General features: G+C 37.8%; 1 protein-coding gene across 1 annotated transcript in view; it reads right to left on the bottom strand.

Annotated features, from left to right (window-relative positions):
• LOC103524797 (ecdysone-inducible protein E75) overlaps positions 1-12483 on the bottom strand; it is a gene marked incomplete in the record, with an annotated part of 70798 nt that extends 58315 nt beyond the window's left edge. The window contains 2 exon segments of the mRNA XM_008489830.3: positions 3020-3108; positions 12218-12483. Of these exon segments, the coding sequence (XP_008488052.2) occupies positions 3020-3108; positions 12218-12431 (303 nt within the window).
• Positions 12484-15317: the final 2834 nt, after the last annotated feature.

Raw genomic sequence — 15317 nt, 5'->3', positions numbered from 1 at the left:
TACGATCTGTTTTTTTGCCGTTCTTTTTTTTTTCTTTTTAGGCGGCTTTAACTATGGTGTGTCTGTCGGTTTCGCGTTCCGTGTTGCGTCTCTTGATCCTTCCACTGGGCGCTTGTCGCGCTCGGTAAATGGTTTCAGGCTGAATAACCTACTGTATAGGTCGCGTTGCCGTGGTTATTCCTGTTTGGCGGATAATCTACTTTCTAACGAGTTTATTTTTGTTGTCATTATTTGTTTTCTTTTTAGCGACATATCTGTTGAACCTTTCAATTAAAAGGGCCTTTCAGATTAGTCGTCGCATCAAATCAGTCGAGGTTCACTTATGCTTTCTTCTGCCTCTTGTTGGAGAGTGGACAATTAGTTCATTTCCAGCAGTTTGTCACAACAGTGTGTAAAGCTGGATTAAACCGCGGTAATTACTGTCAAGACGGTTTCAGATGGGCCCTTTGGGTCTTATCTGAAAATTCAGGGGCTGTTGAGGCTTTCTAGCGGAAAAGTGGGCTCTGTTTTTTTTTTTTTTTTCCAAAGGCTATTCTGACACATCCTCTAATTTCAATCAAATAATACTTGCCTACTTATACAAACTATGCAAATAAAAAAAAAAAATAATAATAAAAAATAAAAACCTTTTTAATTCTCTAATATGTTCAATTGTTCATCTTTTTTGTCAACCAAATTTTCTTCAAATTCGGCAAATTCCAAATCTATCTTTTTGTCAGTTTGTCGACACTATTCCAACAGTATTTTCTCGATCTGGTTTTGTTCTCTCCTCGTGTCTGTTTTTCTGTGCTCGAGTTAGTGTGTGTGTCCTACCTTGTCCTCTTTTCCTAGCATTCGCGAGGTGAATGTTCTCTATGAACTCATTGAGTTCATGTACAGCCTCGCCATTCCGAGTTGCTACTAGCGCTGCCATCTAGCGGACAAAGCGCGAAGTTTTTGCACACATCGCTTCGCATCTTGTTCTCTCTGTTTGCGATGGTTTTTTTTTCTTTCTTTCTTTTTTTCGTTTTTCTCTCTCTTCTTCTTTATTTTTTTCTTCGTCTTGATCTTCTTTCTCTTCTTTTTCAAACCGTTCAAAACAGAGGACATGATTAGGGTGGATGAATCTATTGGCAATTTTGGCAGAGGCAATAGACACATTTCTACGAGTATTTAGGACATTACATATTTCCTATATTCCTCTACTCCTACATTTGCATCTAGTCCAAATAGAACAAAGGTTTCCATATCTAGTTCAACGAGAGGACAACGGAAATAATAAAACTGTTAACACACAGGTCTAAAAAGAACTCAAAGGGACCTACATAGAGAAAAAGCAATACAGCAAAGGCAATCAGGCAGAATTACATCAGAGGGAAGAGAGGATACTAAAACTAATATCCCCAAACTATACATGAACATGAAAAGAAAATCCTAATTGGAAAAAGCTCGGTTGTTGGAAACACGAGTGCCCCCGAGGAAAATGAAAATGTAGTAAGACCAAACAAACACGGAGAGCAAAGAACTCAAAAGAGACGAGGGAAAAGGAAAAGTGGACGAAAAGAGAAGAGGAAGGGAATATGAAAGAACTCAAAAGAGAAGGGAAGGAAGTACACGAAAGGAAGAAAGAGAGTGTACAGAGTAGAGACTAATAAAAATGAAGCCCTCGAAATAGCATGGCCGAAAAAAGTAGAAAAGATTTCAATTCTATTCTATCCCTACCAGAATATTTTGTCCGGGTTGCCTTATTTGGCTAATTGCTAATCGGCGACTGAGTAGGTGGTCAGTTTTCTCGAGTTTTTGCGAGTGGGTGACCATCATTTGCTGACAAGCATGTGAATTTCCTTATCCGTGTGGTCAGTTATAACATCACATTGGGTAATAATGTTGCACCCTCACAGAATACGAAGAAGAAGAAAGAGAAAAGGAAAAAGAAGAAGGGCTTACAACCCCTAGAAAGTGAGATAAGAAGCCCCCAAACTAAAGGTCCAAAGGAGAAGTCCTTCCAAATGGAAAAGAACCAACAAAAAAGCAAAATATCTACGGACAATGAGATAAATGTAAGGATACTAATGCTGAGGTTTAATACCAAATCGGGATTGAGATGAAACGAGGACTTCCCTATACTTAACCACATCTCAAACCCGGGCGCGAACGAAAAGAAAGTAGTGAAACCGATTCCACGCGAGAATCTGACGTCACGGCGAGAAGAAATGGTGAAATTGAAAGTGAAATGGCAGAGAGAAAGATTTAGATAGTGAGAGTGACCCGGGTACTTTCTTTCTTGAGTTGTTTCATCGCTGCGAGCTAGGGCTGTGTTATTATGCCACTTGTTAGGAGATTTACCTTGATGTGGTCAGGTACTATTGCGTCAACTTTCTTTCCACTTTTACTGCTTTCTTCGTGTAATCGCTCGGGCTGATGTTATAATGTTTTTTATAATGTGTACGGAAACGGGAATATTACTGATTATGGTGTCGGTTGTTTGAATGTTTCTTTTATATATTTATGTACTTTCCTGCTTTCTTTATTTATGTTGGTTACTGGGATATTTTTGATACTTGTGTTATAGTTGAGGTCTGTTATTTTTTATTTATTTTATTTTGTTATTTACATTTAGTTGGGATGACTGTGTTACTACTGAAATGTGGGTTAAGATTATTGGGACGCTTCTTTCAATTTAGATTACTTGGTTAAATTTAGAGTATTTTGACGATGAGCTGTGAAAAGGTAAACGAAACACATGTGTCCAGGAAACAACGAAATCGTAGGAAACTTAAAAGATAAATTGTACCATCCAGAGGAGACCCAGAAAGACCAAATTTTAGGTTCAGGACCAAATTTTATTTCGAAGCCAAATTTCTCCAAAAAAGGAGAAGGCATTAAAATAATCTCAATAAAATGAAAAGTTCAATTTCCCTTCAAATACTGGACAAAAAAGAGAATACTTCTCATTGCAAATATTTTGTTTATAGTCCGTTCAAGAAAAGATAGGTTTTTTCTTGATAGTTGGAAAAAAAAGATAATGCTGGAAACTTACCTTGCAGCCTTCACAGGAATGGACGCCATAATGGAAACCGGAAGCTTTGTCACCGCATACCCTGCAGAGGACTGTGGTGCCGTCAAATTCTGGAATCAAAGAAAAAGACAAACTATTAGCAAAAGATATCGAAAAAAAGAGACAACTAAAGAAAAATTAAAGGAACTTACATTGAGAAAGTCGTCACCTTAGCACATTATTTTGCAGATAAACTACGAAATAATCAACAAAACATTGTTGAAGTTTTTATTTCCTTACAAGCTCTTAAAACATCACACCTAATGGTATTTTAACTTAGGCATCTTAGGTAATCTGAATATCGCTAAAATCTGCTGAAAAAGATGGTCCTTTAAGGGGGGGTCATATAAAGTGACTCAAGTCTGGCATATGCAGGAACTGAACCGACAACCCAACTAGACCTCGAACAAGTCATTCACACCTCCAGTGACGCCATCCGAAGGTCTCCCCCGGGGTCACCAGTCACCAAGGAACCTAAAGTGTCAACAAATTGGCAAAATCAGCAAAGATAAACAAACTGAAAGCAAACACCAACAGTGCTATCAGCAAAAACATACAGGGAAACACGTCACTTATGTCGTTGTTTACGCCATGTGTAATTTCATTTTCGTTGTTTACTTTAATTTTGTTTTGATTTTTGGACTGCATTGGCAAATTGGTCAATTGTGGTGTTGACAACTAGACTTTCTAGTGTTTGTGTTTCTAGTTTTGTTTATCGTTTCGGGACATTTGTTTCTAGTGTCAGTGTTTCTTTTGTTTATCGTTTCAGGACATGTCTTATAGTCTTTCTTGGTTCCTGCTGCTTGGGTGTAAACTTTGGAGTCATTCACACCGTCAAGGTTTATAGAGTCAATGGCATTGTCGGGGAATGTTCTGTCATGATGTGGAGTAGAGCATGAGTCATTTTGTGAACTTTGTCGGGTTCCTCATGTGGTATCATCGTTCTGACTTCTGCTAGAATGTCTACATTGTCTACTAAATGATCCTATTTGGCTGGAAGAACATAGGTGGTTCCTAAATTTCACTGGAAGTAAGTACATCAGGTATTTGGTTGCTTGGTTCCTAATCTAGCTGAAGATTGTCAAAGTTATCCTATTTGCTTGGATGTGGTACTTGTACAAGTAAACTTTGTGATATTGCTTATGAACTTTGTAATCCAGACCACTGTGTCAAAACTTTTTATCTTGCCCATGATTCAAAACTCTTTATCTTTGCCCAATTGCCTATGATTCAGATTTGAGAATCGTTTGAGATAAGGAGGAGAATCCGTGATTCAAAGACGTTTCCTTGCCTGGAATCCAAATAATGACGAACTTCCATTACTGTACTAGGAAAGTGGCCTATTTAATGAACAAGTAGAAATGATAAAATTTCATATTTCCACATTGGAACGTGTAATACATACAAATAATCTCACGAAATAGATAGAACAAAACATTGTTTTTCTGAACATGGAATACAAAGAATAGGTAATCAAAATAGATAAAAACAGAATATCGTTTTTCTGAATTTTGTGAAACAAGACGTAATCATACAAAATAGATAAAGATAAAATTGATAAAACAGAACATCAGAAAAACTCAGAACATCCTCAAACACGACACACCAGACCCTATATATCCGGCTCGTCACATTGCGTCAGGGGAGACCCTGTCTTCAAATGACATTGAGCGAGACATTCAACCCAAATCCCCCCCGTAACCTCATCCGTAGAATTCTCGAGCAGTTAATCTTATTTAATCTCCTCCTAACAGTCCTAACCTTTATATGAAATAGAAAAAAAAAATGTTTTAGAGGGCTTCTCAATTGAAACGAATTCAAAGCCTTACCGGGCCAAGGGGCAGGCCCCAATGGGTCACTATCGCAACAATGTTTTACGAATATTATTTATTTATTAGAACTCTTTATTGGTCAACTCTTGACTCTAATTTTGGACTGGACTGGACAATGGACACAAATACAAGAAATTATAAAGCGCGAAATAATTGCCTGGGGCGGTTAAGGCAATCTCTACCATTCAACCGTAAGTACTCTTTTACGGGTATTCCCAATAATACTAGGATCTCGTAATTTATTGTTCCTTCGGGGAAAAACTTGCCTATTCGAAGCAGCCTTAACGAGTCCGACTCAGGGGCCGGAAACTTCTGGTTAATTAAAATGAATTAAGAACGCCCTTACGAAGCCGGTCCCGAACAATTGGGACCGGGTAAACTGCCCCTGTGCCCGGCCCTGGGACGAGCCGACCTTGGGACGTTCTTATTGCCCCGGCTCAGGTTTACTGACCTAGTCCAAGGTATTTTCAATCCCTATTGCCTCATTCTCCTCGGATTTCGTTTCCGCCCCGGCGGCTTCAGAGGCTGGGGGTCCCAAGGTCGTCGCAATTGGAAGCAATAGGTAATTTCAATGTTGCGTGACTGGTCCAATCTCACCTATCATACAGGGATCATTTGGGGATTGTAGGGTGAACAATGTACATTTTTTGTTACGTTTGGATACGTTTATTGTGATCATTTTGTAGCGTTTGGAGTGATTGATGATGTATTGGGACTATTGAGATTTCAGATACCTTGTGTAATAGTTTGTATCTGTAGGGAATTTTCTGTGATTTTTTTGAATCGTGTGATAGGTTTCCGCTGGGACTAGATATTTTGTTTTTGTGATTTTTTTCTTCTTTTCGTTTTTGAGGGCCTCAGGTGCAGAATTTCATTGGGATCTCTTTTCAAAGGTGATTTTTGAGGATGTCTTGGAACATTGTGATAAACTTGGAGCTGCTGTTTTTTCTAAGGTCTTCTAATTTCAAGACCACACTGATTTTAATAATGTGATTGAAAGACACAATAAAGGCGGACTCTTTTTCAGTCGAGCCCTACTGTCCCTGCTCTCAAACGATGGTAGATGGTATTGAAGAGTTCGGCGAACGCCATTATGTCACATTCTACTTCCTCTCCGACACTCCGACGCGACGTGTTTTTTCTACACGGGAGGTTTTTGTAGTCTCGAACAACTCCACATTTTCTGCCAAACGTTCCACTTCCGTATGGCCTTCAACGCTCGAGTGGTAATTATGGAGTATGTCTGTGGAGAAGCTTTAGGTCTGGGGTCGATCCAGGGTCAGTCGATTGTTCAACCGAGAGCCCCCCACTCAGGAACCTAAAGAGTTGGTTGACCACTTGACGGTCAAGGCTTTTCGCGCGCGGTGTGCTGGTATCCGGTTTTGCCAAGTGGTGTTGTATTACGGAAACAGAGGGTGAGACTAGTAACTAGTAAGTTAGTTATGACTTGTATGTGTGTACTGTCAATGTTGTGTCGATGTCATTTGTACTAGTTGTCAGTGTGTCACTAGGTGCCACCGTGTTAACTACTTGTGGAATTATAGCTATTAACCTAGGGTACAGAGGGTGGACTTACACGAGCATTTTTGACTGTACCTACATTATGTCGTTACTTCTGTTTACTTTTTCAATCAAGTTTCGGATCAAGGAAACAAAATTTTGGTGAAGTCTCAAGAAAAGTCTTTGGCTGGGAGTATTGAATTGAAAGAACTTTATTTAGATTAATTCAGAATGAGTAATAATTGATTACATCATTACTATTCCAAGCTGAATCCAATCCAATTCTATTCGAGAACCAAGGCATATTCAATTCTATTGTTCAACCGAGAGCCCCCTACTCAGGAACCTCTGTCAAGAGTTGGTTGACCACTTGGCGGTCAAGGTTTTTCGCGCGCGGTGCTCTGGTATCCGGTTTTGCCAAGTGGTGTTGTATTACGGAAACAGAGGGTATGACTGGTAGGTTAGGTATGACTTGTGTACTGGTAAGTACTCGTAAGTATGACTTGTATGTGTTTATTATTAATGTTGTGTCGATGTCGTTATCATTTGTACTAGTTGTCAGTGTGTCACTAGGTGCCACCGTGTTAACTACTTGTGGATTTATGGCTATCAACCTAGGGTACAGAGGGTGGATTTACACGAGCATTTTTGACTGTATTACCTACATTATGTCGTTACTTCTGTTTACATTTGCAATCAAGTTTCGGATCAAGGAACCAAAATTTTGGTGAAGTCTCAAGAAAAGTCTTTGGCTGGGGGTATGGAATTGAAAGAACTTTATTTAGATTAATTCAGAATGAGTAATAATTGATTACATCATTACAATTCCAAGCTGATTCCAATCCAATTCTATTCGAGAACCAAGGCATATTCAATTCTTGCGTTATGATAGCTCCATAAGTAATTTATTAGCTCTAAACAACATCAAACGAACGGAAACGTAGGAGAAAGGCGGATAAATCATTCGATTTAATCCCCACAAGACCTGCCTAATAACCTTACCATCTTAAATAACATCTCAAACCCGGGCGCGAACGAAAAGAAAGTAGTGAAACCGATTCCACGCGAGAATCTGACGTCACGGCGAGAAGAAATGGTGAAATTGAAAGTGAAATGGCAGAGAGCTCCTTAATAGCCAGGTCAACCTCTAACCTCAAATCTAACCAGGTCGCAGTGACATAGGTAGTTTAATAAGCCGATGGCCTTACTTATACCAAACCATATTTTCAGGGAACAAACAAATCTCCCTGAAAATTGTCTACAGGGAAACGATGAAATTTTTCTCGAGCAAGCACCGAGCAGTGCCTCGTTCGTCGCGAATGATAATGAAATAAATTCTCAAGGAAGAGCATTGGACTTGATAATTGATAAACTTCTCATTGCCGGGTCGCTGGCATCATTTTCAGGGTCCCCCGGGCCGAAACGCCTACGGGGTTGGCGAGCGTCAGAATTCGCGACGAAGTGTCCCCCACGGACCCGGTAGTTGGATTGGATTCCACATTCAAATCCCACCTGGCTGAATGGTGAGCGTACCAAATACTTTATCTAGCCTGCCAGCGTAGAAATGAAAAGGCCGTTTTGTCGGCAGTTTTAGTAGAGCCTAATTTAATTACTGCGGTGACGAATTTTGTATAATTGTATTCTAGCTTCGCTATTTGGGGCTGAAGATCTTTCCACCTCTTGTTGTTAGCTGACTTGGCCTATATTAACAAAATGTTGACCTCTACCTACCAGCCTACCACCAATATCCTATCCTGCCTTCCTGTTTTTCACAAAGGACGCATTACTTACGGAAAAGCCTTCATAACTTTTCACTGATTTGATAATTCGACCCTAATCAGCCAAAAACTCATTTATCCCCTCCACAGAACCAAAACCACATATAAATTAGGTTCATTCCCTAGCAGGAAACTGATACATACATAATTAATAATTTATGTTATAGGACTTAGGTATATACGTATATGTACGAGTACTTATATATGTTAGTTAAATATGACTTATATGTGCCAGGAGTGTTCATGAACTTTATATATAGAACGAGAAAAAAAAAACTATAAAATATAATGTTTGTGTTAGAAGCGTGTTTGGTTGAAATTCAATCTGACTTCCTAGAAGCTTGTATAACTGCTCTACAGTTGCCGGGGTAGTACTTCCTGACTGGGCTGTAGCCTGGGTTATATGTTATATGGAGGTTTGTTGTATGGCTGATACTGATATATGAATGTTGTGTTATATGGCAGCTTGGAATATGGCAATGTGCTATGGGTCTAATAAACCCGGGGATCCCTTTCGATTCGGCCTTGGAGCAATAAAATCGTCGGTGTGTTTATCTTTGGTACAACAATGTCATCCTCACGAAAAGGGAGTTTAGGGGCACATTGCTTTTTCTCTAGTTTTTCTTTCAGTCTCATTCTGACACAAGCTCTGCTTTTACGGATGGGTATACCATATATCTGAACTTTGTATGTTCTGATATTGTTATGTTATAAAAATAACAAATGGAAACTTGATAATAATTTTCTATTCTAGTTTTCTGAGGGGTTATGAAATGGTATCACGGTAGAGGCATTAGAAGCTCGGTTCTATCATGAAAACTGGTCTCCTAGATTTACACCCGATTCTTCTAAGGTTCAAGAAGCTCTACTTTTAGTATTAAAATGGTCCAATTTGCTCGGGTAAAACTGTTTCTAGAACCATTAGACTTTATCAATTTCTTTCTTCTTTTTAATTGGAACTTTGTTCAGTTTCTTTTTCTGGTAAACACCAAATCATGAGATTTCTTTGGCTAAAATCGACTTACTTGTTCTACAATAATATTTGCTCTGTGCTAAATACCTAACATCTAATCCTTTCACACAATCCAACCTGCCAATGAGGTTGTCAGTAGAGCAAAACTCTGCCCCAAAAAAATCACGATTGTGAGGGAACACGAAAACCGAGATTTTTTCGAGGTTTCCAAGGGGTGCAATAAAACGCAACAAGGTCAATCCAATCCATCAAAAATCTGCTAAAAATCATACACAAAAACCTTCAAAAACACTATCGATGCCGGCTTCAATAAAAATTGTGTAAGGGTGAATTTTTGACCCAATTTTGGTTCAATTTTCATTATTGAAACCGATAGACCTAGAGCAGGTAATCTTGTTACATGACTCTATTCAGAACAAGACAAGTTTGTTAATCAAAGACATTACGTACCTGAAACAACCTTGATTACCATCGGCATTTATCAAAAACGGTGACATTCAAGTGCTGAACGACATACGTAACCTTGAAACGGAAACCTTTTCCCCAAAGCAAACTGTGACATTGAACACGAAGCTTGGGAAGGAAAAAGAATAAGGATAAGTGAAAAGGAGGAAGAAGAAACAAGGATATATATGGGGAGCAAGAATTTGGGAGGGAAGAGAAGGAGCAAGAATATTTGGGGAGGAAAAAGAAAAGGAAGAGGGGAAAAGTACATTGTCATATTAAAAAGAAAGAACGAAGCAGAGGAATAAGGGGAAAAGAAGGGCGAAGAATAGAAGGGGAAAATAATAATTATGGGAAGAGAAGGAAAAAAGATAAAAAAAAAAAATAAAATTAAGAAGGAGAAGCAGAAGAAGAAGAAGAAAAATGCCTGTGGGAGACAACAAGGAGAAGGACACAGAGAAAATAACGAACAAGGACATAAGGAAAAACAGAAAGGTTAAATTATAATGAAGAAAGAACGAAGGAGAAAAAGAAGGGAGAAACGGAAAGAGAGGAAAGGAAGGTCATAATAACAACATTAACAAATGCCCTTGACCTTTTCCTAATTAGCTAAAAAAAAATGGTGTAAAGGTGAAATTTATTGTTGAACTGTGCCATCATGCTAACATGAAAAATGCTGTCAACTGTTAACAGTTAACACAGTAGGAATTCCGTACCATCGATGGCAACGCAACTATAAAAATGCTGAAATATGTCATTCTATTAGCAAAGGTGATAAATACAGTCAGTATCACGAGCATAGTACTGAAAATGAACGTATTAAATATGCTTATTCCTCAGAAGTTGATGACAACTCCAAAGAAACATCCAAATTAAGTGCATTATTATGCAAATTCAAACTAAATTTTTGCTCAAAGGATCTACTTCTACTGTCCGTATTGTCAAAGTACCTCCAAAAAACTAAACTTTGAAAACAAAGTCACACATTCCCAATATTTCAGGTCTTTAAAACATTCTAATAATTCATTTAAAGAGCTGAAAGATCTTCAAATGAACTGTAAGGACGTTATAAGAGCTGAAAGATCTTCAAATGAACTGTAAGGACCTAAGGACGTTATAAGAGCTGAAAGATCTTCAAATGAACTGTAAGGACCTAAGGACGTTATAAGAGCTGAAAGATCTTCAAATGAAATCGCAGTCCCCTTCCACACCTCAAAAGCCCCAACACAAAGCTCCGACCCGTCTCCTCAAGCCAATGACCCAATGTGACCCGCGCGGCACCAGAAGCTCCATGACCTAGGAAAGTTCTCGCAGGAATTTCTAGAAAAGCGCAACGACCTGCGGAGAGAGCTCAAACTAAAGAAGTACTAATGGTAATACTAATAATAAATAAATCTCCAATCCATACTCCTTCACCACTTCATGAATATATCAATAGTATGGACGTTGTTGATCAACTACTACCAGAAAAAAAACAACAACAACAACAACAACGCCCGCGTTCAAGAAAGGTCGTTTGAAGAGCACGCTAACCTGCTGAAATCAGAAACTGGAGAAATGTTACCAGGTTCAAGCCGTGAACTATATCTGTGAGTATAGCCACTCCAGATGTAACTCTTTCTGGTATACCTATAGGTCTTTCAGTATAGGACTGTGTATATAGGTATACAGTTCCTTCCAGTAGTTCTGCCGAGTTGGTTTAATGGGTCTTTGGTTTTTTCTGCGTTCTCGCGTTGGGCCAGTGACCTATCTTGGGTCATAGTGTGTCAGTTACCTCTTTAACTCCGTCGATGTCTTGGTCTGCTTCTTCTTCATCGCGTTGCTGGGCTTCCAAGGTTTTTCTTCTTCTTTCCTCATTCTCGACTTCGCTTCTTCTTCTTCTTCTTCTTCTTCTTCTTCTTCTTCTTCTTCTTCTTCTTCTTCTTCTTCTTCTTCTTCTTCTTCTTGTACTTCTTCTTCTTCTTCTTCTTCTTCTTCTTCTTCTTCTTCTTCTTCTTCTTCTTCTTCTTCTTCTTCTTCTTCTTCTTGTTCTTCTTCTTCTTCTTCTTCTTCTTCTTCTTCTTCTTCTTCTTCTTCTTCTTCTTCTTCTTCTTCTTCTTCTTCTTCTATTCCTCCTCCTCCTGCTTCTTCTTCTTCTTCTTCTTCTTCTTTGCTATTATTGACTTCGCTTCTTCTTCTTCTCCTTCCTCCTCTTCTTCGATATTCACCGATTCTTCGTTCATCTTATTCTGCGCGGTTCATCTTTTCCTCAGGATATTCCTTACTTTGTTGTACTTTATTTCCATATTCTTTAATGTGCTATCATTACGAGCTTGTAATATGGCAATATGCTGTTACATCCAAATTATCCATGAGTATATTCAGATGCAGATCCTTTTTTAGGGGGCATCCATATTCAGAAGATTAGGTAAATTAGGTTTGTGAATGTTGATAATGTAGAAATTATTGAAGTAGGTAGGTACTAAAAAGACATCGATGGACATGGTTCCACATCACAAAAACCCAAAAGATTAAACAGAAAAAGAGAATTCACAGAACTTTCAGTCAAATACTCAACAAACAATATTCAAAAGATAGGAAAAGAGTTCTCAGAACTTTCAGAAAAGTATTGACCCAAAAGATAGTAGAAGAGGTCCCAATATGGGCACCTTACCTAGATTGAGTTCCGAATCACTCGGCATATGTGGTGGCGAAGAAGTGACCGAATAGTTTTGGGGTTCCATATTGTCACTGTAGTAAGAGGAGGGTACGGAATCGTCCGAACATACAGACGCAGTGCGGTAATGGAAAGCCGCACTCCGGACTTTGGGGCATTGGTCGTACGTTTGTCCGTACGCTGGCATTCCAAATTCACTATGAAGCACCATATTGGTAGGAGAAATCACACAAAAATCACTTGAAAAAGCACTAAATGAAATTAAAAACGTGACAAATACTAGCAGTAAACACTTGCTAGTTGGAATCTTTGAGATTTCATTGCGACGTTTGGTCAGATAGGTTCAAAAGGGTTACACATTAATAAAATATTATAAACACAGTTAAAAAGTTGATGTTTTATAAAAACTATTGGAATTTAAAAATAATAAAAAAGTTATCACACTTATCAATGTGATAAAAAGTAAAAACTATTACTAAATATTAGCATTAAATGCAAATTTATCATAGGAAAGTTAATATGAACAATTAATTGAAGTTAAACTTGTAAATAAAAATGTCACTAAATAAAACAGCACGGTTTAATAATCCAACAGCGTGAAACACACAAAAATGTAAAAAAATCCAAGGAAAATCCACGTTCTTTTCTTCGTCCTTTCTCGCCGTTTCATGCTGATATTATGCAGTCGGATTCCTTTTCGGCCTTTCTGCTTTCAAATGTAAAAATAAGAATTTGTATGTTTTTATCTTCTATGTTTATTTCCTTACACTTTTCTTTTCTGAATTGAGTCATCCAAGATATTTACTTACTGGTAAACTGACATACCTAGATTGTCCATTTTGGTGTGAGTGTTGTACCATAGGGGAGCGCTTAAAGTTTGAAGTAATTTCAACTTTGTCCAGTTGATCTAAGGCAGATAGGAACACCAATACTTTACACTCATATGTCATTTGATGCCTCAATAAACTAACTGATTCTCTACACATGGACTTCAAGAAAATGGAGAATGACACTGACATCCTAAACAAAGAAGAAGTACCGTTTTTCGAAATTTCTAAAAGACCCCGTAATAAAAGCTATCAACCTTGAAACCTCTATTGCACAATCCAATGTCTAGGCTATAAAAACAGAAAAAAATGGCAAACGAAGGCATTGGAACAAAAGACAACATTACCCAATCCCTACATAAACCTTGTAAAAACAATAAAGAATATCCTTATCCTCTTGAAATCCAATAAACAAATGAAGGAAAAGGCGAAGTACTCTTACGCAAAAGTCCATTAGACCCATAAGTCCCATAACGTTCTGACCAAAACAAAAGACAAAGGTACAGTTATTCCGTCTGTCCCTGAGTTGCTAAAAAACAAAGTAAATCTAGGTTTCTATGGACGAATCTTTATCATTGCACAATACCTTTTCCCCATTTTGAAATAAAAATTGAAACAAAAGACATTATTGCATCTATAAAACCAAAAATCCGCTAGTAAATGTCCCTTGAAAGACCGACAATCCGACAAATGCAATTGTAGACGTAATAAAACCCAAATTGAAAAGGAATCGAATTGTTTATGCAAAACTCGAACACAAATCAACAAATCTACAGTTGTAGGTGTATTTTTGTTTTATAACAGTTCCTTTTGAACCTCTCATAGGGGCCCGAGGAGCCAAATGTCAGCCCAAAGCAATCACCCTAGTTAGGGCTGATTGAGGGGCTGACGAAAAACGCCGACCCCGTCTGTACACGGGAAAAGGCGAAAAAAAAAGAACAAGTTAGAAAAAGGAAAAAACGAACTAAAAACACAACCCTTTGCAGCTGAAAATCATCAAAGGGCTAAAAAGGGTGCATAGAACCCTATCAAAAACATATTGTGAGCGTAAAGGATTGGAAGCAAAAACAAGAATAGGGAACAGAGAGTTACACAATAGGGGTAGCCAAAACACAAAAAGACTGTCAAATCACAAATCAGAAGCAAACAAAAAAAACTATCAAATCAGAAGCAAACAAAAGAAATATTACTTCAGTTGCCAAAAACTCGTAAAATTCACCAAAAATTGGACAATAGCTGTAGAAAATTGCGTTTTTGGGGTGCATTTGATATAATTTCTATCGATGGATAAATTTTGCACGGATTTCAAACCGATTTTAGGGAGCGTTTGATAGTTTCTGATTGGTTGAAACCTTTTTGATACCAATGACCTTTCCGGTCCATCAGGGATTCCTGGAAAGGAAGTGACTGACCTTTTCCTTATGTGAGAACTTTTTTAGGCCAGATAAATAGCTAGATAGATAGAGAACCTTTTCGACCAGAGAGATAGAGATAGGCCAAAAATGCCAAAATACGAGTATGTAGGTATATTGGTAATGTGTTGAAAAAGGACCTTTTGTTATAAATCACCATTTTTAACTGCTCCTGAACAAGAACTCTATTATATTAATTGGTAGTTTGGTATCTTTTAATAAGCTAGGTAGGTACATAATTATTGAAGTCAGACCCATTAGCTACTATTTATTTGTACCTACCTTGTTCTGTACCAATGTGTTGGGGTAGGCAACTAAGCACTCAGAATAAGGGCCTTTTTCAAACCATATTTCAAAATTATTATTTTTGACACCTCTTTTTCCTCCGGACACCTGCGATAGATTCTAGGTGGAATGACTTTTAATTGTCAAACAAATTGTTTTGAGAGCAACAAACCTAATATTTTGGGCCTAATCGATTCTGAGATTTCTGGGGGTATTTATAGATTTTTCAAAGTAGGTTTTGAATATTCCATATTGTTGTTTTCCTTTTCCGGGTTCAAACAAAGTCATAATGCAGTCCAAATATGATTCGTTATTATGATTCGTTTTAAAAAATAAAATAAATTTAAAAAATAAATTAATTAAATAGTTTATCAAAAAATTATTATTTAACTTCGGAAAAAAATAAACTCGAAGAAATTACATCTGATGTTACCTAATATGCGAGCACAGTGAAAGTAAATTAGTAAATCCGCACTCGAAGAATAAGAAACTCTTTCGAGAGTTTAGTTAAGTAGTGTTGATAAAAAAAGTATAAACACACCAAGTTAATAATGCTGCACCAAAATCAACTGA

The sequence above is a fragment of the Diaphorina citri genome, unplaced genomic scaffold (assembly GCF_000475195.1).
Source record: "Diaphorina citri unplaced genomic scaffold, Diaci psyllid genome assembly version 1.1 scaffold121, whole genome shotgun sequence".
Taxonomy (NCBI): domain Eukaryota; kingdom Metazoa; phylum Arthropoda; class Insecta; order Hemiptera; family Psyllidae; genus Diaphorina; species Diaphorina citri.
Note: the sequence above shows the minus strand (reverse complement) of the source record. Positions and strands in the feature narration are given on the sequence as shown.